We start from the raw sequence: 25,351 nt of genomic DNA, 5'->3' as shown, positions 1-25,351 counted from the left end.
AATCAGTGCTGCATGTTGTATTAACCACAAGGCGAACAGGGATAGTTTCAGAGCCAGAGAGATGCTCCCTCTGGCTCTGGGAAACTGTACATGTGTCCTCAATGGCAGCGTGATGTGACTGTGGCCCCTTGATGTGGTGCCAGGGGCCCCATTTTGGCAGCTGCTGGGGCCCAGGAGTCAATGAAGCTCCAACATGTAGGTCATCGTATACACTCGACGCAATACACATGACAGCGGGCTGTGCTTTGAACCAAACCAGCAATTGTTCCTCATGGGAGGTTGGCAAAGTTAATATGGATATTGATGGATGCTGTGCTACAATAACATCTGTAAATTAGTTTTAATCTCTTCACGATTTTTGCGCTTGTGGTTCCTTTTGGCAGTGAGCTTGACTCACAATTTTGACAAAGGGAAAAAAAGATTCAGATCGGCTCCAAAATGAATTGAACTCTTCATTCTCCCAATGCTTCATCCTAGTAGCTAGTTTCATAAAAATGTGGTCAGAAAGGTTTCCATAATCCTGAAAACAAATCCAAAAGAAAATGCACCCTCTTTAGTGGAGGTAATAGATGATGATTTAGTAGCTGCGATCACAAGGAGTTTAGCCTGCAGCTATAGCTCGATAAAGATTATTTAAGCTAATTAAAGTAAATGTCCTTGGCCCTGCAGTCAGTGTTTACTGAAACAAGCTAATTTCCCCAACAGGAAGTGTATGTCACTGCATTGTTGTCTGGAAAAAGGGACATTTATTTCTCTAATTCAAGAACAACACACACACACACACTGAGACGGTCTTTAGGTCTGACTGTCGGTTTGAATTTTTCACTTTATGGATGGGCCTGACATACCAATGCCTCTTTCATGTATAGATTTTTTAAAAGCCTTTTTCATTGTGTTGTTGGGAATATAGCATCAGAAGATGGACTGAATGTTTTTCCATCACTGGAATGAGCTGCTTTGTTATTGAACATTTATCATAGAGCAATTGAGTAAGTGGAGAGTGAGTCATTGTTTCTGTTAGATCCCTGACATAATAATAATACAAAAATGATAGCAAGTTTGTCTTGTTGCATTTGAAATGCTCACTGTACAATTGATAGTCTAAGATATTGTAAGATTACAACATTAAAGTCAAAAACCTTCATATTTTCTCAACCCCCAGTCCGAAGACAAAGCTTCATATTGACTCCTGTGTGCTGCTGGAGAGGTGTGATGATTGCTTCTTGGAAGTTTCCACCAGTTAAACACACAAAAAGCAATATCAGATGTGCTCAGAGCACAGTGGTGTTTAGTGTGTGGGTGGGTGCGGACCCTCAGTTTATTTTCCTTTCTTTGCTCTCCTGTCACAAGCCCGAGAAATCATCTGCTGCTAATGACTTCACAGAGGCAGTAGAGGGTGGTGTCTCACTTATTTGCTTCGAACATGAATCTCCCTCACTCTTACACACAAACACACTGTTGGACACACTTTGTTTTCCTTCGATGAAGTGACGTGGACCAAAACAGTTTTTGCTCTGGGTTTCTATACTCTTCCATCAGTGTGTGGAAAGAGACTGAGACATAATGACTGGAGCTGCTAGAAAAACACGCTGTTGAACATGGTGATGAAGATATCATTTAAAATCCAGCAAATAGAATGTTGGATTCAAAGGAAATTGTTAACAATATTCTTTTATTCAAGAAATTAAACATTAAACTAAACACAAAACACTCAAATGAATATGGAATGACACTCTTTCCTCTAATTAAATCAATCTGTGGTCCAGAATACATGCCACCGACACAGATGTAAACAAGATAACGCATAACTAACGTACTATCAAATATAATTGTCCTATGCTGTCATTGCATTTCAGGATATTTGTTTGTTTTATTTCTCCCCCGAAAGTATAGTTAATAGTTGAGATGTGAGTACAAGTACAGTATCAAAAAGCGTTTTCTACATGTTGCGTTATCCTCAAATGAAAGACCAATGTGAAGGTGAATAGCTTTCCTAGAGGTTGTGCGTATTCCCCGTAGCAGCCCACTTCCCCTCCCTCCTCTCTTCCTCCCTCTCTTCCTCCCTCCCTTGCTTCGCAGCGAGGCAGTCGTTGCGCTGAGAAAGAGCCACAAACTGTCAGAGCAGAGTTTGCTCCTCATGTCTCCTCATTTAGGAGGAGAGGACAGGAAGAAGGATTGAGATCAGCTTGTGTGGACTTTATTCCTTTTTCAGCTTTTCTTAAGTGACCCCTGGAGATCAGAGAGACGATTTCAGACTCCCCTCAGACCTGGGGCAGTATTTCTTGCTCTTAACGTCACCTTTCAGCCTCACAGACTGTATTCAGGGAGCAGAAGGGGAAGCAGGTGGGTCCCAGGAGGTGCTGTGTAGCGCTGGAGTGGGTGCAGGGGAACTGGAGCGCGGGGCCGGGTGGCAGCGCTGGTCCTGGTCCTGGAGGGGGTCCAGAGGGCGAGGAGGCCGGCTCGGGCTCTGGCTCTGGGTCGGGGTATGGTGGTGGAGCGGAGTGGGCTGAGGGTGGAGCGATGCTGAGTGCCATCTGGGAGACAGAGGGGCTGCAGACAGTGGGCATCGTGGTGCTGGTGTTCGCCTCCATCAAGCTGCTGCACGTGCTGGGGCTCATCAGCTTCTCCGAGGGTAAGACTTGAGGAGGAAGAGGAGGCAGGAACAGAGAAACCAAAGCTGAAAATTTACATTATTATATTATAAAATTAACATTATGAAAATTGATGCCTCTTGGGTTGTTGATTTCCTTCTAAACAGTTTTTTTTTAAGCACTAAACTTGACAAGTTAATGGAGGCCAGGAGCAGAGCAGTGACATTTGGTGGAAGACAAGGCAGACATAAAAAAAGAAATTGCTTGTTTTTTGCAAAAGCATTTTCAGTCATTTCCCTCAACACTTCAGAGTCTTGGGTAGTAGATTTCCTTTGAAACACATTTAAAGGCAGCCACATGACAAGTTAATGGAGGTCATGATACCAAAGCAGGACTCGGTGACACAGAACAGGAACAAACTGTCTGTCGTACTGAAGTTATGGAAACCGATGTGATACAGATGTATGTCTGACTGCGAGGAGGAAGATCTTAAGCAGGAAAGATGTGTCAGTTCCCAAAGATCTTCTTTTCTTGGCCTGTGTGGGTTGATCCTTGTTTGTGTGTTCATAAAAGTGTTTATGGTAGTGTTAATTGCCTCAAAAAACAATCAACTTTCCACTTTGTCATGTCAGTGTGCGTTAAAAGCCAACCTCTCGCACTGTACGGACACAATGTGTGTGTGTGTCAGCCTGATTCAAGAGTTTAGTTAGGACCGAGTGCAGTCCTCTCATTAAGTAAAGTGGAGCAGCATCGTCAGAAGTCTGAGCTCCACACCAGCACATTCATCACACTGCTGTTCAGTAAACATGCAGTATTTTCTAATTAGGATAAACAAAAGTCTGCAAAGCTGTGTGCATATTCAGGGAGATAAGAGAAGTGTGCAGCTGGGAAAAGCTGACCCGATGTCTGGATGGAGCTGAGGTGTTAAATTAAATGCACATGGGAGCAGTGTTTTCATTCGGGGACAGTTTACATGCTTCACTGAACGGCTCAGGGGAGCTGAAGCTCGCCCCCCTGCTCCGTGTTACCAGATGCACGGACATCAGATTGATTATCTTTTCTCTCTGAGATGATGGAGACGTCAAAGCAGCGCTGTCTTCTGATGGTGTTGATCAGTATTCAGAACAGGTGTCTCGCTGTGTAATTTATCACAGAATTTCTGCTCCCTGACGAGCGGTCAATACAGATATTGATGTGAAGTCACGTTCAGGAAAGAGGGGGGTTGGGGGCAGAGAGTACAATGATGTTGAAAATGAGGATCTCAGATCTTTCAAACAGCTGTAGGTCAATCTGAGACTTAAAATGTGGGGGGAACTTAACCTCATGCACAGGTACACTTTATAAATGCTGCATCAAACTTATTTTCATTATCAATTATGTAAAAAGTATATTTGCCTACGTTATATTTCCCACGGCCCAGGTAACATGCTCTTTCAAACTAAAAGTGCAACATTTGATTAGGATATTTATTTTACTATTATATATGACAAAGACACAAATAAATCCTCTAATTTAAGCAGCAATTTAATTGTTATTTTGCTTGGGAAAAAGGTTGAATAGATTGATAAATAAGTGCACAGAATATCCTCAGATAATGGAAAACCTTTTCATTCTCAATGTCCCAGTGCCTAAAGCAAAGTTTTGAAGGTTGTCTTTTCTCAAACCAAAAAACAATTCATTTTAAAAGAAAACAAAAAGAAAACAGAAGCATTAAATCCTGCTTGGATAATTAAAACAATGACATTTCTGTTATGATTTCATTAATCTACTAAAAGTGGCAGAGCATTGCTCCAGAAATAATGCAGTGTTGCGATCACAATACCCCTGAGCTTCTTCTTCTTTATAATAAAAACCCAGCAGCCACAAAGAATACTTTATCGTTTACATTTCTGTTACACAAACCCACTTTTGCAGCTGTCACCTTCTGCAGTAACAACAAATATTTGTTTTTGTAATACCTCGAGGGAGCCGTTTGTCGCTCAGCTGAATGTTCTTACAGTCAGACGTGTTCGCAGCTGGGAGCTGCCCACTGCCATCACATCCTCTGCCCCATCCCCCCCCCCCCCCCCCCCCCCCGACCCCCACCTGAGGACACTTAGTGACTAAGGCATCTGGAGATAAAAGCCAAACTGTAAGCTTCTGTGTGGCGGATACAGAGGCTGGGCTGCAGATCTGAAGTGGCTTCTTTCCACAGCAGAGAGAGAATGTGAGCTGAGTGTTCTCTGCACTGTCCCTCTCTACTGTAGTTTCATATGGCATCAGACACACTGAACGCTTTGTTAGGATCAGGGAGGACACATTGCACGGGGGGGGGACCACATCTGGCCTGCAGGGACTGTACAACACTCTGATCACTAGTGCTGCAGATTGTAAGGACTTCAGACCTGGAAATAAGAAAGAGTAATGTAACAAGATCTTTGCATCAGCCAATGCCCAATCAGCAGAGCATTGTACTGTGAATATAGGCAGCCACTCCAACTGTAATTATGAATATAGCTGGACTGCATGTGTTCCCGCTCACTGTCCCAAGGCTAGTTTTAGAGTTTAGCTGAAGCTGGCTGGCAATATTATATAATGAGCGCTTGTTAGAAAGGTATTACTTTTGTAGGAATTTGGACTCTCTGTTGTAATTCATCATAATTTACTTTTCTGATTGGCTTGGACGCATTGCTACATGCATTTGTTTCTTTCACTCCCTCTCTCACACACACACACACACACACACACACACACACACACACACACGTACATTTCTACAATGCAGGGCCATTATTGCAAAGTGCTGAGCAATGCCTCAAGGGTGCCGAATAATCAACGTGTCATGCACTGATTGATAATTCTCTGGTTCACCGCATGCAGGTACACCCCATGCCCCCTTAATCACACACACACACACACACACACACACACACACACACACACACACAGACACAGACACACAGACACACACACAGACACAGACACAGACACACACAGACACACACACACACACACACGTACAAGTACAGGGATAGAAGTCTGTGTCAGTTTGAACTTCTATTAACACTGGGGGTTGCAGACAGAGTCTTAACACCGATATCCATCTTACACAGTTGTCGTGTTCTCCGTGTCCTTCAGGTGGATTTATGGCCCGGCAGCAGACAGCGTCGGTGTCAGTGCTGACCTGTGCCGGTTCTGATGTCTTATAGTCTGATTTTACTTTTAGTCATGAGTGGGGGCGGTTTGGCCATGAGTTTGTGATATGATCCAATGTAAGGATTTTGTAAAAACTGCTCAATTTTAGGAAAACATATGGAAGGATTTATCGCGAGCCAAAAAAGAACCCATTCCATTTTTGGGAAGATGTAACTAGGAGGGGATCCAAAATACTTTGTTCACTTTCATTAACATTGCAGACACAAGGTGTTTGGCCTTCTAGCTTCCAGTAGAAGTGCCTCTGGTCCTTGCCGTGAGCGGATTGGTTGGTTAAAAGTTCTGGTTAGGGCTGGGCGATATGGAGAAAGTATCACTATGGTACTTTGTTAAATGTTATTCTATCCCAATACATTATTTCAGCCATTTTTTTCCTCCGCAAAGTCTTCAGTATTCTCGTCCAGGATCAGGTGCAGAAGAAGTTTAAAGCTCATTGTCCTCCCAGTGCTCTTACAAGTTAAAGCAAGCCTGGTTAATTTTTATTATACAAAATGATGAATTACCTTTCTGCTGTCGTATGGTGGCATTCAGTAGTGATGAAGCAGCTCTGACGGGCCTGTCGTAGATGATCACATCATGTGGAATAAAGCTGGTGAGAGTCTGAGGCCAACACTGTTAGTCCTGATGTCTTCGTTTACTGTTCAGGTATTTATGCTTTTTAAGCTCGGGTGCCAGTAAAACACTGTAAAATATTGAACTGTGCTTTCATTTTGTTAAGTGCAGAAAGTTTGTGCACACGCACAGTTTTTTATTGGTGTGGAATAAACTGCATCTTTGAGGGATTGTTTTCTTTGTCGAGGCACAAATCCATCATCCCAGTTGATTCAGCAGGAGTTTTTTAATATTTATGATCTCTCTGGCTAATTTAATTGGCTATGACCACTGGGGAAATGAATCCCATTGTTTCCTCAAGAAAGTATTTAAAAGATGGAAGTATGGGAACAAAGACGTTGGTGTGAGATATTTTGTGAGCAACTTCCCTGCTACATTCTTACAGATTGATTTAAAGGACAACAATGAAATGGCCCAATTAACCTTTGGCTATCCTCCATGATGCCTTTTGAGAGCGAGGACATGATTGACTTAACCTTTTCCTGAGTGTTCCGAGTTATAGGTCCCTCTGGTGTCTTTACAGGAAGGACGGGCAGATTAATGAAAGTAAAAAGACTTGTTCTGTCCATTTGAGTCTGGAAAGGACAAAGATCTCCCAAGCAATCAATGTAGATGAAAATATTTCAGATAACACACAGTGAGGAGGAGGAGGTTTGATTGAAGTGCTTAAACGCTCCCAATGCACAGCAGCTGGAGATTGGACTCCTATAGATGTATTTAATTAAATAACCTGTGTGTTGTAGCAGCGCTGGGATGCAGTATAATGTACAGAGTCTGTCAGCCGCAGTGTGATATCCTCCGGTGGTATACATTATGTACATGTACTGTTGCAGACCACAATAAAAAGGGCAAAAAATGTTGCAAAGTTTAATCTAAAAAATAAAAAACCTTGAGCTTTCCCTTGTGCTTTCATGTTTCCATTTTTCAATCAAGGTTGCACGAACAGTACTCGTTCAGCATGGAGATGACTTTAATTAACTAAATGAATAATAATGTTGCCACGTGAATCCAGCAAAAATGTTTTCCATAATTAAGCCGAGGACATAGATTCTCATCAATAATGCATCAGTTCCCTGCCAACAATATGGCTCATTGTTCATTTTTCCTTGGGATTGAACCAACCAGACTTTATAGTCCTTTGCAGTTTGTATCGACTACATAAATGTTTCTTTCTTTCTGGTTCAGATCGAGCTGACCCAAACAGCAGGAATTCATTAGTTCCTTCTACTGATTGACGATAGAGTGGTGGAAACGCTTCATTAGGTGGCTCTGCTAATGTAAAAAGAAGTGTGATGCAAATGGATACCTTGGAAATGCACTGAACCTCTCTCATTTCCAGTGTTTCTATAGTATGAAGTTAGCTCTGCACATAACTAAGTTTCTCATTAAATTATACTTGTTATCAGCTTTTATGCGAGCCACTTTTAACACACTAAAAAATTAGCTTCTCTAAAAAACTGCACAGAGCTGGGTATTCATTTGCATCTCAATACACAACATAATAATGTACCTATAGTTTTATAAATACATAAGTTAAAAAGAAGTGAATGCACACAAGATACACAGACAGGAGTTTTCTTGTCCATGTGATGCTTAAAACATTCTGTCACAGAACATATGTGCATTATAGTTAAAGAGTGAAAACCTCATTGTCGTAGAGGTAAATATGCCAAGCCAGCTTAGTTTGACTTGTGGGGTTTTTCCACAGTCTCAATTCATGACAGATGGCATATTGCCTCTCTGCTCAGCTTCAGTATATAGAGAACATTACATTTTAGTTCAAAAGTATTGCTTTTGAATCTCAGGCTTTTTATGTGGGATACAAATGGTGAGTGACTGCTGTTAGTTTCCTGTCAGCGGCTGAGACACACTCTCTTAGAAGTGAGGCTTTAAAGACTCTCCTCTTGGAGAATCTGGAATGTTATTGCAGCTTATAATCTTGAAACCGATTGGAGTGGAGAGAGCAGAGGACCTTTTTCTTCATTGCTGTAGAAAGGTTTTCTTTGAGACAGACTCTTATTGAAACACTTAAGTGACGAATGATTGCAATTAAAATCGTAGACTGCTCTTTCTCCTGCTTCGATCCTCTGATGGTGTCATTAGGGTCGGAACACTCAGTTCAGAACAGAAAATAACGTCATTTCATTTAATGTCCACACACTGTCATTTCATACATTCTGATACAGCAACCTGATTATAGCCATTGTACTGTAAGTGCAGGACCCGCCGTGTACTGATGGCAGAACGCGAAGGCTAATACATTCTAGTATTATGTGCTGCTTTTGCTTCTGTCTCGCTGTCGCTATCCTGAAGGGAATAATCATGGCTACTGTCCATTTGGCAGTTTCCACAGGTCTATTCCCAGAGAGCTTGAATGTATTCACATCAGCCTTTTAGTATTGGCAGTAAATCACACATGTCCTATGATAAGAGCATATCAGCAGTAAGATGCAAACCAGTCTTTTTTTAATTCAGGACGATTGGACAGACAGTTGGTCTTTGTGCTCCCGTTAAACTTCTCTACATGCTTAGGTTGAGGGGCTCTGCCTTCATCTTTCTCCTTTTCCATAAGACAATTTTACAGTCATTTCTCCAGCCTGCCATAAGGAATCGGAGGCTGTTTTATTAAATAACACCAGAGACACTTCGCTCTCCCCGGCTACAATCTTTGGTCTTATTTGTATTTGGGCCCACCAAATGAGAACAGATCTTTTTTCCACCTCCCTCATGTTCCGTGTGATTTATCTGATATAAAATGAGGTTTTTTCATTACGTACTGTGTTTGAATTAGTTATCTTTTCATTGACTGGATCCGCAGATCTAACATTTGCAAGAGCAGAAGTGTAATCATCAGATGTCTGCTGGTGGCAGCTCTGGTTCTGGATGTCGACTGTAATTTGCTTCGGAGTGTTGGAAAATACTTGGTTCCGCAAATGGGAAATCATGACACCCCAGTACAGGGAAAGGAGCTAGACATTTAATCTCCTGTCCTCCAGCAGGTCTGGATTTGCATTTAATGTTGCACTTCCGTTCATCTTTCAACAGCTCAATCATTTTATAGCATGTTGCATTTTCCATATTAAGAGTGTAACAGCCAACAGAAAAGATATTGAAGCTCAAACACAAGTTTTAAATCTGAGTGTAGTTTGCCCTTCTTTCTTTTAATTCCAATTATACATCTGACAAAGTATAACTGTGAGGTTTCTAGGCAAAACAATGTAAAGAGCCTGCCTCAAAACATTTGTTAAACAATTTAGACATGATGAAGAGTACCCTCACTTGGGTTGTTTAGTCTGTTGGTGAATATAACACAAACATATAACATTATTTGAATACGTGCCAGAACCACAGCAGCGTTGTTGCTATATTGTATTTGCTTGGCATCGCAGTTGAGCTGCACTTAATCCTTTGTGGGTGCTTTGAGAAGCACGTTTTGTCTTATTTGTGCAGTTCATGAGACGGAAAAAAACATTACAATCTTTTTAATAATTTACCCCATCTTGAGCAATAGATCAAAACAGCAACACAACACTGCTTATTTAGTATTCTGCTGGGAGATGATTCATGCCAGTAGCCTTGATACAACTTTATTCAGGCAGGTGCAATTATTATCACACTGGCCTTATTCTGTTTTTGTCTGTTTTTTTGGGGGAGTGATGCCAGCACGGATACAATCCACCGCTGGCCAGGCTGCCAGCAGCAGCTTGGTGTAATTTAACTGGCAAAGTGTCTGCCACATTTGTCCCTGTTTCACTCAAAAACAACATGCAGCCTGGGGAATGGAGTGAGGTGTTAAGGGAAGCTGCTGTCCATTCACTGAACCAGTAAATATTCTTTCTTCAAAGCAATCTCCTCTCCTGCCGATTCGCTCACCTTTCATATGCCCAAAAGGCTTTTGGCATCTGCATTTTGTGTTATTGACCATATGGCAATAAGACTTGCTGTGTTTTATGTGTTCCTCATACCAAATTGACCTTTAGAAGGGCGGAAGAAAAATGTTAATTACCAGCCTGCACAGTGTGTTGCAAATCCCCCCCCTTAACCTGAATATCATTCAATCTATCAAGCAGATTTTACATCTCCCATGATTAATTTTCTCTTTGTGTGCTCCATGTTTCGATAAATATATTACAACACTAGCAAATGAAGATTCAGGGAAGTTTTTAGTTTGAGTCTGCAGTTGCATTGAACCCACTGTGTGTTTGAGTGAACTGTAAAATTTCACTTTTGGAAGAAGCAGGGATTTGACTCTAACACCATCTGTCCCCAGCTGCAGGAGACAGATTAGGCTGTGAAGAGATTAAGACACCGCTGACTTTAATGCCTGGTGTGAGGACAGTAAACGTGTCAAAATAATATGAATAAACATTCTTTATACAGCACTCATAAAAAGTACAAAGTGCTTCACAGAGGGAAACATGAAATGTAATGCCAGGATGAATGATTCAACTTGAAGCGCGAAATTCAGATAAAATCAGGTGGATGATTTCTGATACAAGTCTTTTCTAGAAGAGGCATGAAAGAAGACTCTGATTCAGACAGCGTTATATATTCAAGATACTTCTTCTATTGCATCTTACTGACAGTGTCCATGTTGTTATTCATTTCCACGCGAGAATCTTTCTTAAGTTGCTCATTAAAACAAAGGGCAAAGCAAAGCAGCACAACTTCACTGAAATGAGCTTTTATTTACATTCCCAAAATGCATCAATGAATAACTTCTGAGCCAGGACAAAAAGTTTCATTAAGATGTAGAAAGATGGATGGCAGCACTGGCGCACGCTGAAGGATACATTCACTCACATTAGATATCCCAAATGTCCCATAAACATTATTTCTGTGCCTCAAGCGATGATCCGATCAAACCAAACCGAATAATATATCTTCCAATTGGAATTTGACTGTGAAAGCCTGAAAGTAACTTTATTATCCTGCTTTATCTGCAGTCATCTGCACCTGTTTACTGACTATGTCGACGTATTGTACCCTTAAATGGACCGCAGTGTTGCAGCTTGTGAGGGAGACCCTGAGATTTAATTGGTGATTGTTCTGTGTTGTTTTCCCAGGAGTTAGGTGGCTATATTAGGAGTGAGCTCAGGTGGAGATATGATCATAACTGAGTTTAGTCCAGGTGTTCAGTTTGTCAGGATGTACTTTACATTTTCCAAAACTTCGCTAAAGCATTGCCAAAGCTGCTTTCACGGGGAGCCGCTGATGGAAGGCTAGAGTTAAGCCTTCTATATTTGACACATACAGGACAATGCATTGACCTATACTACTACAGGTTATGTTGACCTTCTAATGATTTAAATGTCATGCATCTATAAGACCATTGTTGAATACAGTGCTCTTTAAAAATTGGCTTCAAAGTTTCCTCCTACTTTAATGAAAATCAGGTGTTTTTTCACTTATCCTGCTGACAAACAGACAAGCAAACACACTATGGGAGTCGGTAATGTAAACTCCTTGGCCTCTGCTTTAATCTTATCATTATTTAGAGGAGATTTCCCTTATGTGTAAACAGGCCTTTTTACTAAGACGCTGTCAGCTGTAACTCAGAGTCGCTGTCCCCGCAGGTCAAAGATCATCTCATCGCTCCTGAAGATGTTTCTCATATCCTGTTTGCTGCCGCCTGTCGTGTCATGTACACTGTCAGAGGATAAGTTGTGCTTCCTCTGAGTCGTGGCCTCCTTCAGGGAGCGCAGCCTTCTCGGCGCCACTGTGGTGCTAAAGGGACGACAAGGAGCTGGTGCTAAATCGTATCTTATAAAACCCTGTCTGAGACACACAGAAAAGCTCTGAGAGAAAGCACATGACGGTGCTTGCAAGATCTGCAGGGTTAGATGAATGCTATCGTTGCCTAAATGTAAAACTTGACCAATTTCACACAGATTAAAACTGAACATCCCGCATCAGAGATCCGTTCAATAGCTTTAAGGGGTTTTTGCACAATCTGCATTAAATTCATCCATCCCATATGGACCCCCAGGCCATCATTAACCTTGGTGCAGCTCTTACTGTACATGCACGCTCACACCACAACAAAGAAGCAGCAGACTCAGCAGCAGCAAACTGCGGCTTCAGCATGTGAATTGACCCGAGATTTATTGATATCAAGAAGCCATTCGAGGTGAACTGAAGACATTTAAGGTTGCACATGGTATGGATTTTTCAAATATTTAATAGCCACTCTTTTCCAGTTCATGGATCAATTGATTTAGGGTTAGTAAGGTTTTCCCCTCCATCTTGACTTTGAGATCTCTGGAAGGATTGATGAACTATGATGGATCAACCTAAACTCATTTTGTTGGCTGATTTTCTCATGTTCATTTTTCAGGGTTTAAGTATTTTTTGCGTCTTTGTCAGCTCATTGAGGAAAAAGATTCTGTGCAGCAGACCATTTTACGGCTTTAGTTACAATATTTCTCAAGGTAATTATATTTTGCTGGAGTATTTGTCTTTGTTTATAACCCGTGTAAGGCATTCAATCATATTCTCTTCTGCTGCTGCAGGCTCGAATGGCAAGGACAGCTTTGTTACTCGGAGATGGCTGTTAAAACTAACATTTCTGATGAGCCGCAACATGTAATATGCTTATCTTTCAAGGAAGGCAAAAGTGTGGCATGACTTTGTATGTGCACGTTCATACTGCCTCAGTAAAATGTTTGCAGGCTCCTCCATGTTCTTCAGGACAACAACATCTATTTATGTTTTCCAGGAAAATCGTAACCTTTGACCTTTGTGGGTAATGTCACCAGAGCCTGTAAGAGCTGCTCTTTACATTAACACACACACACACACACACACACACACACACACACACACACACACACACACACACACACACACACACATACACACGTCAGATCCATTTAGTCAATAAACTCAAAGGGCAGACATTGATCAGACAGCCATGACTGCATGCTCTTTTCGTGCCTGATTAAACTCTGTCACTCAAACGCCGCTTTATTTATAGATTGTTTTTTTTATTGCCTTCATGTTCTTTTAGCTTTTCACCAAAAGTCATTCTCCCTATTAGTAAAAGCACAAATCATTTCGGACACACATTATTTAAGTGTAAAACCCAAAGATACTGACGCAGGCAGCATTGTCTTTGAGCAGCTAGAAAAGATGTCTCTATATAAAGTTTTCTTTAAGGACAATATCACTTTGTAACAAAAATAAACATCTTTCTAGTTCATGCTCTCAGTCAGACACCCCCCAAAATCACTCAGGAAGGTGTGTGTTAGGCAGGTAACAGATGGGAGCTTCACTTTGTCTCTTTATCCTCTGAATCTCAGCATTAGTGTGTGATCAAAGGGCAATATGACCTGTTCTGACAGTCAGCAGAATCAACTCGCTCCATGAATGTTGGTTATTGTATACTTTGGCGGGGGCTACATAGGGATTTTTGCTTGGTGAGAACATATATCGTTTTAAGGTAGCGTTAGGTCAAGCTGCATTCTGCCTTTGTCTTTCTTTACTAAGAATTATCTCCAAAAGACATTTACCAGGGAGATAAAGTATGCAGACCGATTGACAAACTCACACAACTTTAAAGAGATACCGTTAATCTTAATTCTCCACTCAACCTCCATGATTTTTGCCAGACCAGCTTGCAGATATTTGATATCATTTTCACAGCCTCTTTTCAATTGTGTAATTATTACCCACTATGTCCCTGTATACTATAGCCGGGATCTATGAAGGCCTCCTAAAACTCCCTCCTGCCATCTTGACTTTAATTGACTCGCTTTGCCTCAGCTATAACTCTCACCTGCAATTTTATTATTCAGGTTTGCTGTGATTGACTGCGGACTGTAGGTAAGGTTTTGAACTTCTTAATGACTTTCATTACCACAGCGCACAGGAAAAAGGAGTCTGTGTGTTGTGGTCATTAATTAAACCTCGGACAGACAACTTTAGTTTACAAATCAAGCTGCTTTTGTTCGAGCGACACAAGGTAAACCACACTTTTGTTCAGGTGCATGCTTGGCTGTGTGTGAAAAGTGGACACCTGATGAGCTGTCGCATTACACCCTGACCTGAGGAAATGGGTTCAGACCACATTCAGAGCCTGGTGTGTACATTACAATGTGCTGGGAGACTTTTCAACAATGAAAGTGAACTAGCTGCTTAGGTTTACATGTAGATGCACACAGAAAAACTACTGTAGAAAGGAAACTCATCCGGCACTTATTTCCATTTTCAGTGCTTTAAACTAACGCTGTGTTGTTGTCCTGAAGAACGAGCAGTGCGGCAGCCAGATGTCTAGATGACCTTTTATAGAGTGTTGCAGGAAAATAAGGACGCCTTTTACCACTTCCTGTCCCCTTCTGGAAGTCAGACATGAAATGCTGTCTTCAGGGTCCAATACATCCCTGCACCACTCTATCAGACCCTCTCCTATTGCATGTCCAGCGTCCTCATGTTATGTCCTGAGGCTGTTGGTTGCTGGGTAACTGTAAACCTACCTGTATTGCAGGGTACCCTCAGATTGTGGACAAGCCGGGGGTGAGAGCTCGAATCATGAGGCTCTTCCCGTGCTCCGCAGCCAAAAAGTCATCCTCCAGTTCTCAAAGCAAGTCGGCGAGGCTCTCTGTGATGATGTTCGTTGTTGTTTAAGATGCTTTTATCGTCATGGGGGGGGGGACTCCCACAAAGGCTTTAGTCTGAACAATTTCATTTTACAGTTGAATTAAGTAAAGAATGGATGATGAATGTGTCATTTAAGGTGATATTTATCTTCAAATGAGACTGTTTTCTTAGATTTTCACCAAACTATATTGGGTTTTAAACACTTTTTGTTTTTCTACATTTATTTTGTCACAATTGTATGAGTTTATTGGCATTTCCACAAATGTTCCGATCCTATTCATCATATTGCAGCAGTTGCTTTTCGAGGAAAACTTATTTTCTCCAGTTTAATCTTCCTTGTTGGTCTTCCAATAGAAGCAACACCATTACCGTTCCTCAGAATCGCCGTTTTATTTTAAGTTTATTTGTAGCGTTAATCATGTGATACAAATATGTTCCATTACGATATTAAATGAGACTGCAGTTAAATGTTAGGGGAATGTAATTTGGTATCCTTAATAATATTTGCAGCTGTACATTTACATTCTGGACTCATTTTAACAGCAGAAGTTAGTTTAAACTGCTGTTTTATTTCTTTACATAATATCCCTTCACCTCACCTATGAATATCAAGCATTAGCTCCACATCAGCAGGTTAATGATGGTCACTTAAATGAGGGGGCGTTTTGGTTTCGGGCCACACCAGAACTGTTGGAGCTAATGAGCCGTTCAGACTCTGTGTCTCCCGTCAGGTGTTTGACAGACCCTGCATCATCTAGAGAAGTCAAACTCCTCGCTGCGAGGACGGTGTGATCTCTGACAGCAGCTGCCTTCATTACAGCCCATTAAAAAGTTTCACAGCGTTCATGAAGAGGAAGTGCTCGGGTTCATCAATAACGCTAATTCAGTTTAAACAACTGAAATGTATCTCATTGTTTTCCCTGCTTATGTGTATGTGTTTATTACATCGATTATAAAGCTTTGCGTAGTTTATTGGGGTTCACATAACTCCATTTTTTATTATGATTGTGTTTCTAAACAGTTTTATGGATAAAATGACTAGATTGAATTTTAAAAAAGAATGTTTGACCATAAAATGACAAAATGGGACATTTTGGGGGAAAACATTGCATTTTTCTGTGTTTATTTACTGATATTGAATAGCTTAAAGCTTTCTCATTTGCAGCAGACTCTGTAGCATCTGTTCACATCTGACCCTCCTCCTCCTCCTCCTCTGCAGACAGCGTTGAAGATGAGCTTGAACTGTCGACAGTCCGCCATCGCCCTGAGGGCCTGGAGCAGCTTGAAGCCCAGACGCGATTCTCCCGGAAGGAGCTGCAGATCCTTTACCGCGGCTTCAAAAACGTGAGTGACGGGACGCCACGCACCCTCAGCAACCTTCATATTGTGCAGCTCAGTGGGCTTTGTGCTCTGAACTGCTTTTATTCGATTTATTCTTTTTATATCCTGCTGTTCTTGACAGGAGTTGAATCTATTCCTTTCAATTATAAAAATCAAGCCTCTGATTAATCGATTTTGCTGAATCATCTTCATCCGAACACTATCAAGTGCAGCTGTGCTTACCACAGAAAATGCAATCCTGTGCCGAGGATAATTAGGTCGTACCTGCGACACATTGTTACTGATGAGCAATCAGTTCAGAGTCCTCCGGAGCAGCTCATATAAAACCGCCTCACTTCTTCGTCACCTCTGCTGTGAGGCGTAAAGAGATGACCCAGAACTAACTCAACCCAAATTGTCTGGCATTGACAGAGAGGAGTGTGAAGCCTGTAATAGTCCCGCCCCCCCACAGGGCTTCAGCTTCCTGTTGAGCATGCACTGTGCTCCAGCCATTAGTCCCTTCCACTTGAGACGCAGTAAGAGGTAAGAAGTGCAGTAATGAGGCCTTTAAATGCGCTGCTCACTCTGCCGTGCTTCTTTTAACACTGAGGAAGACAATCATGCATGTTTATAGAAACCCTCTAAGGTTTATTACATTATTTTCCTGTTCATCCAATATTCCACCACTTCAGTTCAGTTATCAATATCTCAACATTGAGATGGATTGCCACAAAATGTTGTGCAAACACTCGTGTTACCCTCGTGATAAATTGTAATCATGTTTGTTGTTCCTTCATTTTCCACCGAGCACAGCCATTGAGTCAAACTTAAAATGTTGCCAGTACAATGAACATGCCTCCTGTTGAAGTCTATGGGAAAATGACTCTACTTCTCACTTGATTTATTATCTAAGGAAACTTTTCCCTGATTAGTTTATGGTATCAATATCTTGTCTTTAGTCCCCTTCAACTATTCTGGTGCTTATTCTGTAAATTGTGGTCCAATTTAGAGTAAAATAAAGGAGAAAGTATAGTATGATTTAGGGCTGGGATACATGGTGATCGACAAGGTGCTACTACATCATTGTTTGTTTTGTTCTACAGCTTCAACCCTCTTGTGTTTGTTGTCTCTAAATGTCTCTTCAAGGTTTAGTTGTACAAAGCTCCCCCCTTTCGTGTCACTTCTGTTTTCAAGAACAACAACATGGGTTCAGTGTAAATGCCAAATATTCCAAGTCACTCATCACTGCTGTGTAATTAGACAGATGTTGTTGTCTCCAAAGTCAAGATTAGATCAATAGAGCTAGTCATGGCACTTGATGCTACTAAATAGCTTTTGTCTGTCGTCCAAAGCCCATTTTTAACTGTCAGGGTCAAACATCCGTCTCTGAATTGCTCCAACTCAGTGACTTTGGCAGGTCTCTTAAGGCCGGACAGACTAATCAGAACTGGCTTTGTTCCCGTGATGAGGTGTGTGGCTCTTTGTCCTTGTTGTCCAGGGTTTCAGGGCTAATCAAAAGCCTGTTGGTGGCAGGATGAGGTCAATTGTCTTGACGACTAAGTTTAAGAAGCTTCTAGTGTGGAGCTTTGTCTTGTATAGATCCAGTAATATGCCCAGTAGCTACGGAACAAAACAACTCCTGGGTCTGGGTCCTGCTCTTAAGGATTTCATTCTTGAAGGTAGAAAAATCCCTGACCTCAGACTACAGGATATTACACAATATTGTCCTCACGTCTGGCGGGGCTTTTCACAGTTCACAGTCTGGGACACGGCCTCGGGAATCAGATTAAGATCTCTCAGTTTTTATTCCATCAGACTCTATTGTCACGTTTTATTTTATTCCCCACAGACCTTACTGCCGCATCGTTTCACCAGTCTCAGAGAGGAATTTCATGCCTGGCGGGCTTTGCATTTCACAGATTGTATTTGTGATTTTATTATCACGGATGAGCTAATTTTACAAGCATATCAAATGGACACTAATACGTTTTCTGACCTCTCACTCTGCATAATCAGATTGTCAAATAATAAAGTGTGAAATGGAACAACATGCTAAGACAAGGGGAAAAGGACAACCTAATTTGTACTGATTCGACACAACACACTACTTTTATCATTCAAACTCTCTTCTCGCTCTTGGCCCGTGATTTCAGTTTGGACTTATGTGTGAAACACTAGAGCTAAAGTAAGAACACACTTTTATTTACCTTGGCTGTTAAGAAATGTACGCTGAGGCAATTCCTTAGAATATAAATGAACAAATATCCAAATATTATGACCGTAACGGGGTAGAGGGTACATGAGGTCCTGACTTTTAGCACTGCGACATCAAAGTCTATCCTGGTGGGACCTGAAGGCAGCTCAGGCGTGAATAAACTATTTGACTGAACTTTAAATTGAACTGCAGAGGCTGTGCATTGTACGTGACGATCGCAAGATAAAACACAATCTACATCTTTAAACTGCACGTGTCATCCGGAGGCTGAGGAGAGACGGTAAACACAATCAGATGAACTCTCGGAGTGAGACTTTTTATAATCTCGTCGTTTTTACTGACCTTTACTTCTCCTTCAGGTTTGTGAGCAAGAAGAAGAAGAAGCAGCTTTTATGTTTGTGACCTTCTTACTCAGTGTGTTACTAGTGTTGACAGCTGAAATTACCCATCTGTTTACACACACACACACACACATTAAATGACATGTTAGAAAAACCTCCCCCTTCTTTCTCTAAGTACTTAATTACATGACATTTCTCGGTACAGGTTGACTGCACAACATAAACACTGCTGTAATTAACAGAAGTTCCACAAACAACCAAGAAGTGTGTCAGAAGTTCTGCTGTAGAGCGGATGGGTTCGAGGTTTTCTCCCAAGTCGTTAAGTAAACTGAGCATGTTGCGAAATACTGTCATCAGTTTGTACTTTAACGTCACTATTTATTTTGTCTTCAAATGGAGCAACAGTAACTAAACTTACATTTTCCCCTGGGGATAAATAAAAAGAAGGTATTTCCATTTTGATTATTCCGATGCTACATCATATGTAAAGTAGTTCTGCTCATGCTGCTTCATTTAGATTTATACGCTAGTTACAGTAAAGTGTACTCGCACAGACTCTCTGAGACTTCATTAGATCAGTGCTACAATATGAAGACGGATTGTGCTCGTTCTGTGTGCCTCCAAAATTCTTGACCTCCCCTCACAAAATATGTATCTGGGTCTGTGAGACAGTAGAAGAAGCAGAGTGTCAGGGGAGTCGTGCAGACAAATCGAGTTTTTTTAGGAGTCCGTTTGAAGCAAGGCAACAACGTTTCCTCTTTTTGTTTTCAGCACCACAGTTGTGTTTCTGATCAAACATGGCCACAGGAAGCAGGAAGCCTCTTACTTGGACAAAATCAGGAAACGGTTTTTATCTCTGCATCCCGTCATCACAGAGAAATGGAGCACGAAACTCTCCGAAACTAAAGTGAAACAGAGTTTTAATCTTCATATTTGATTCTCAGATAGAAACACAAGTGCACAGGTTTATGTTCATTATGTCTTTATTTCCTCCTGTTTGATTTCTGTTGTATCAGGGATGTTCATCTTATTGTTTCCCTCCCATACAGCCTGTTCCTTAGCTTTGATTTCCTTTTCAATAGAAAACCCAGGGGCACATCTGCCTCCCCATCCAGACAATGTCCTTTACAGGTACTGAACGTCTTCTCTCCCAAAGATTCAATATCCTGCCACAGTGTGCAGCCTCGCACTGAAGAAATTGAACCTGCAGAAGAAGCTTTATAACCTGAGCGAGGTCATCGCTGAGTGTTTGGCTCTTTTCTTTCAAAAGAGACAAAGACTCCCTCTTGCAGGAGTTATGTAAGATTATTCAGACTTCTCTACTGAAAGCTGCCTCAGCTGAGACTCTGAATAACAGGACCGGATTTCTGTTGAAACTTTGCAGTTTCAGCCTTTATCTTTCAGATTCTGCAGGACTATGGAGGTCTAAGAAAAAAAAATCCTCAATAGATAGTTGGATAAAAAGGTCCAGAGAAGAACCAGCAGCTAATTTTCTGTTAAATGGTAACAGACTAAAATACTGACATATGTTTAATCACTGGAGGTCAGAAAAGATTACATTTGAAGCTGCTCTTAAAGAGAATCCCTCTCTTTCCCTTTCCTGTAGTGTGTTATATAGTTTTGTGTGGATGTAAATGGTCTGCAAAGGCTAAAATCCCAAAGCTCCCTCCCTTCCCTCACACTCCTCTCTTGCCTGAAACACCTCCATTGAAGCACTCCAACACATTTGACATTTTAGTTGTTTCAAAAGTGTTTGAATATTGTCATCTAATAAAAAAAGGAGAAGAAATTCAAAAGGTATGTTTGGCCACTTTGGAAGGCTGGCTTTTGTTTGGTTAGGTTTGGAAGAAGGACTGTGGGTTGATTATTGTCTCATTTCTGGTCTTATACATATATTTTTAAAGCTACAGTAGCTGCGTATTTTTCCCTGTCATGTTTCTTTGCGCTCTCTCCCCGTCATTAAAGAGAATGTATCTTAAAAGTTTAACCGCTGAATGCAAAATGTATGCTCCTAAAATGGACTGTTCAGTGAGGTGTGTGCACTGGAGGAAGTTCCAGTCCCACGTTAACATGATTGGCACACCTTGAACTCAGATTCAAAGACTTTAATAAAGGAGGGAGTTTAATATGCGTCCTCTCTCTGTCTTTCAGGAATGCCCCAGTGGAGTCGTCAACGAGGAAACGTTTAAAGACATCTACGCTCAGTTCTTCCCTCAAGGAGGTTTGTGTCATGTGAGCCCTCAGTCATGTTATTAAAACTGTACTTCCTTCCAAGAAAACCATGACAGAGAGGGAGGGAGAGTGTTGTATTTGCAGGCGGAAGCTCATCAATATGCAAAGATCGTACCCAGAGTAACAAGAGGGAGACATTAGGAGGCTTTGATATACGTGCACAGAAAAGAAGAGCGATAAACTCTTTGCTGGAAGCCCTTTTTTCCTCACCGTGAAAGAAAATACATAGTGATTCTTTGAAGTTGTCCAAAAAAAGTTTCCTTTGAGCTGTTTCTCGTGTGTGCAGCCAGTGTTTCTGTAATTACTGCAGATGACTTTGTTTGTTCTCTCTGTAGATGCTTCAACATACGCACACTTCCTGTTCAACGCATTCGACACGGATCATAACGGCTCTGTTAGTTTTGAGGTGAGTATTATGATACTTCTATTCCTATAATAAAGAAACTGTCCTTCATATCAATGACTGTAGTACTGAGTGTCCATCACTTAAACCTCCTAAAAATCTCAACATGTTTGACACTTTCTCAGGGGCATTATGTAACATGCAGCTCTGTGTAACTGAGCCTGAGCCTGTTAACCAACACCTGATTAATATTTATGAAGAGCAGATTTTTGCTTATAAGCACAAAACAGCCTTCTTGTAATCTAATGCGCAGTCCATTCAGTTCAGAAGTGCATTAATTCCCTGGGGAGCGTGAGCTTTATGAGATTGTTAATAACTGGAATAAAGAAGTGTTTGTGATTTATTTGCTGCTTCATGTTCCTCTCAAATATCCTTACTTAACGTCCTGCAGAAATGTTAATGTGCTAAAATACTACCTGCATGTAGTATTGTTACTTGATGATTTGTTTATCTCATAGCAGTAGCAGAAAGCTGAAATTTTTAAATGTGCATATGTTATATATTTCTCAGTGAGTCTTGTTTTCTCTGCAGGATTTTGTGATGGGTCTCTCTATCCTCCTGCGGGGATCCATCCAGGATAAACTCAACTGGGCTTTCAACCTGTATGATATTAATAAAGACGGATACATCACTAAAGAGGTTTGTCCCTTCACACTTGAAACACCCACGTATCTTACAGTACACCTTTTGTATCAACACTTTTTATGACTATTTATTATTATAGAAAGTCATTTCATTAAAAGCTGTTGACAGGGAGCTCTGTGGATGTCATTTTCCATATCTTTGAAAACCACATCTGAAATTGAATCCATCTGAACTGAATATGAGTAGCAGCAGAAATCTGTGATGCAGTATTTGGGCCATTGTTTATTCAGAGAAAAGTACTTTTTATTCTATTTATTTATAAGTGGTACATATACAAAGAAAACTTTAAGATTCTCAGAGATAATGAGGTCAATATCACAGAATATTCTGCTTTTTTTCCTGTGAATTTGTGAGTTTATACCTCAAAGTGGAAACTTGAATATTACCCCCCTATCCTAGATAAATAAAGTATAATTACTCACCCTGCAATGGTACTTTTGAGCAGTGGTAGATATGTCTTAACATCAACCTGTTTACAATAGATCAGTACTTATTTTATTAATGTGTGTTTGCCTCTTGATTTAAAAGTCTACTTGTTTTGCCTTTTTATCTGAGCTGTCCCTTTACCCTAACGTTATAAATGTCCTCGCAGTAGGAATGATAAAGGACATCTGATTCTGATTGTATTTTATTTATTTATTTGTAATTTGGGTAACCTCACCCTTTTTGTGTGTTGAAGGAAATGCTAGACATCATGAAGGCCATCTACGACATGATGGGAAAATGCACGTACCCCGTCCTCAGAGAGGAGGCGCCTCGGCAGCATGTCGAAATTTTCTTTCAGGCAAGTGTTTCTCTAACTGTCGATCCCAGTAAAGAGGCCTCCTCTCACCTGTCCTCTCTCTTTTCTCCTCTCAAACAGAAGATGGATAAGAATAAAGACGGGGTGGTAACCATCGACGAGTTCATCGACTGCTGCCAAAACGTAAGCTGGACGTCCTGACTCCTCTGTCTCTCTGTCTTTCTCCTGGTGGCACCTTTTCATTTTCTCCTCACGGTGTTTCCTCTCTGTGTGCAGGATGAGAACATCATGCGATCGATGCACCTCTTTGAAAACGTTCTTTAACTCTTGGCTGGCGGCGGTGATGGTGGAGGCTTTGGAGGAGACCGTCACCTTGACTCAGACTCTAACTGTGTACAGTGCTATGCAGACCTCTGATGAAAGATGTGATATTGTTCATTCATATTGCTGTGAGGAGGAGGCAATATGGTGCGGACACTCTGGAACGGGTTGCCTTTCAAACATTTTACTTTTTATAAACTATGTTACATAACCACAAATTGAATGGGGAGTAGAAAGAACTTACTTCAAGGTTGATTTGCCTCCATTTGTCTCTGGAGTGGCTCTGACATTATAAACACCCGGAGAGAGATCTGTGATGAAGAGGAGGCTTCTTTCTGCTGAAGCCTTGACTTCTTTCATTTACTGCCAAGTGATATCACTGTGACTTTTTACTAAGCCTGCCACTAACGATGATTTGGTCTTTAAAATATTAAAAAAAATGATTGAAAAGTCCAAGTTAAAAGACTGAAGTATGCATGACAAATTACTTTAACAATTAGTAAAACATTTAAATAATTGGTCATTATTTTTCTGTCAAAAAACTACTGCAGCTCTACTTTTATAGCATCAAGAGAAAAAACCTGAACAAGTGATCTCCTGACCGGCTCTCCTTTCCAGAGTGTTCTCACCCGACTTAGTGAATAATCGTCTTTTTGTTCTGTGAAGGATGCATTTAAATCAAAAACCACATCCATTGTACTATTTTAAATTGTAAATACTATATTTAAAGCATCAGATAAGAACTCTATGAGGAACTTTTCAACGGTTCATGTTTACTTGCCAACTAGAATGAGACAACACAAGGATTGTATTGATGTCAAAAACCATACCACTGATGGTTTGTCTACAGAAGCACACAGGTAGCTGTATTTACCGCTAGTATAACTTTAGACAACAACATCTTCGGTCATGACATAAATGCTACTTTCAGTGTGTTTCATTTAGCCCAGTGTAAGAATATTCTCTGTAAAGCAACAGTCTACATCAACTTGTTTATATTTTGTCCACTGTTTAAAGCAGGTTATTTATATTAAGGTATTATTGTACAAAGGATATTTGGTTGTATATGATTAAATGAACGTTTGCTCTCGGGTGGATTTCAGGATTTGTTCATAATTCACTGTTTTTAAAAAGAAGTGTATTATACTTATGTTTGGGTGTGATTCCTCCTCGTCGAAGTGCAGGGGGTCACTTTCTGCTTCCTCTGATTAAAGCATGTGAGCAAACACAAGGCATGCTGGGTAAAAGTCTCATACTGACTTCCTGTTGCTTGTTGGAGTCTACTGAATGAAGAGAGGTTATCATGTGAGTAAATTACTGAGTGTTTTATCTTTTTCACAATGATTTGGATACAGGAAGTGTCTGTAAAATCAGCCGGAAGTTGTGTTTTTTTTATTCATGCAGTATGTGACAAACATTAAATCTGCTCAGTGAGGCATGCTGGTCATTAGTTTGGTGAAGAGGACGGCACACTTGTGTTCTTTTTACTCATGTTATTGAACATCACGTGTATATTTCCATCAACAAATGCCATGCTGTTCCTTGATTTGTGTTTGTGTGCCTTACTGTTTGTAAAAATGTTTCTGTTTGATTGACAATTCAGAAATCTGGTTATGAAAAGTAAGTGATGAAATGGAGAGGAAAATAATGTTGGTTTGAACATAACACAACATATCTACAATATGTAGACATTTCCTTTCTGAAAATAATAAAGAATTTCTACATTTCTTCTGTAAAATATCAAAAGTCAGTTGTCACTGACGAAAAGGAAACAATAAACTATAAACCTCAAACTTTCACATTTGTGTTAAATTCCTTAATTCACATGAAAGATATCTAATATTTAGTGTGCTATAATAAGACTTTAATATACGGTAAACATATGAGGAGGATGTTTTATGTACTGTCAACTGGCCACACTATTTTGAGTGTTAAATTCTATGATTCACATAGTGGATAATTCGTATGTAAATATATTACAACAATTATTCTGTGAAGGCAGAATAGGTACCTCAGAGCAGATTTTAGAAAAGTATTGTCAATTTGGAGGACAGAAATGTAATTTAGAACAATCAAAGTTTCACATTTGCAAGAATTACAAGATGTATATTTTAACATCTCTTTATAAACCACATTCTG

At 40.6% G+C, this 25,351-nt stretch overlaps 1 protein-coding gene across 6 annotated transcripts in view; it reads left to right on the top strand.

The window, feature by feature from the left end:
* Nucleotides 1–25,011, top strand: part of kcnip4a (potassium voltage-gated channel interacting protein 4a) — a 102,397-nt gene extending 77,386 nt beyond the window's left edge. For 5 of the 6 annotated variants that reach the window (XM_063900398.1, XM_063900394.1, XM_063900397.1 and 2 more), the window contains 7 exons: nt 16,213–16,337; nt 21,021–21,090; nt 21,437–21,507; nt 22,036–22,143; nt 22,829–22,933; nt 23,012–23,074; nt 23,168–25,011. In XM_063900398.1, coding sequence (XP_063756468.1) covers nt 16,213–16,337; nt 21,021–21,090; nt 21,437–21,507; nt 22,036–22,143; nt 22,829–22,933; nt 23,012–23,074; nt 23,168–23,215 — 590 coding nt within the window. In that variant the 3' untranslated portion in view covers nt 23,216–25,011. Of the gene's footprint in view, nt 1–2,103; nt 2,633–16,212; nt 16,338–21,020; nt 21,091–21,436; nt 21,508–22,035; nt 22,144–22,828; nt 22,934–23,011; nt 23,075–23,167 lie in introns of those variants that run through there. The other variant, XM_063900395.1, reaches the window with a different exon arrangement.
* The last annotated feature ends 340 nt before the right edge of the window (nt 25,012–25,351 follow it).

This window comes from Eleginops maclovinus, chromosome 14 (assembly GCF_036324505.1).
Source record: "Eleginops maclovinus isolate JMC-PN-2008 ecotype Puerto Natales chromosome 14, JC_Emac_rtc_rv5, whole genome shotgun sequence".
NCBI lineage: Eukaryota > Metazoa > Chordata > Actinopteri > Perciformes > Eleginopidae > Eleginops > Eleginops maclovinus.
Note: the sequence above shows the minus strand (reverse complement) of the source record. Positions and strands in the feature narration are given on the sequence as shown.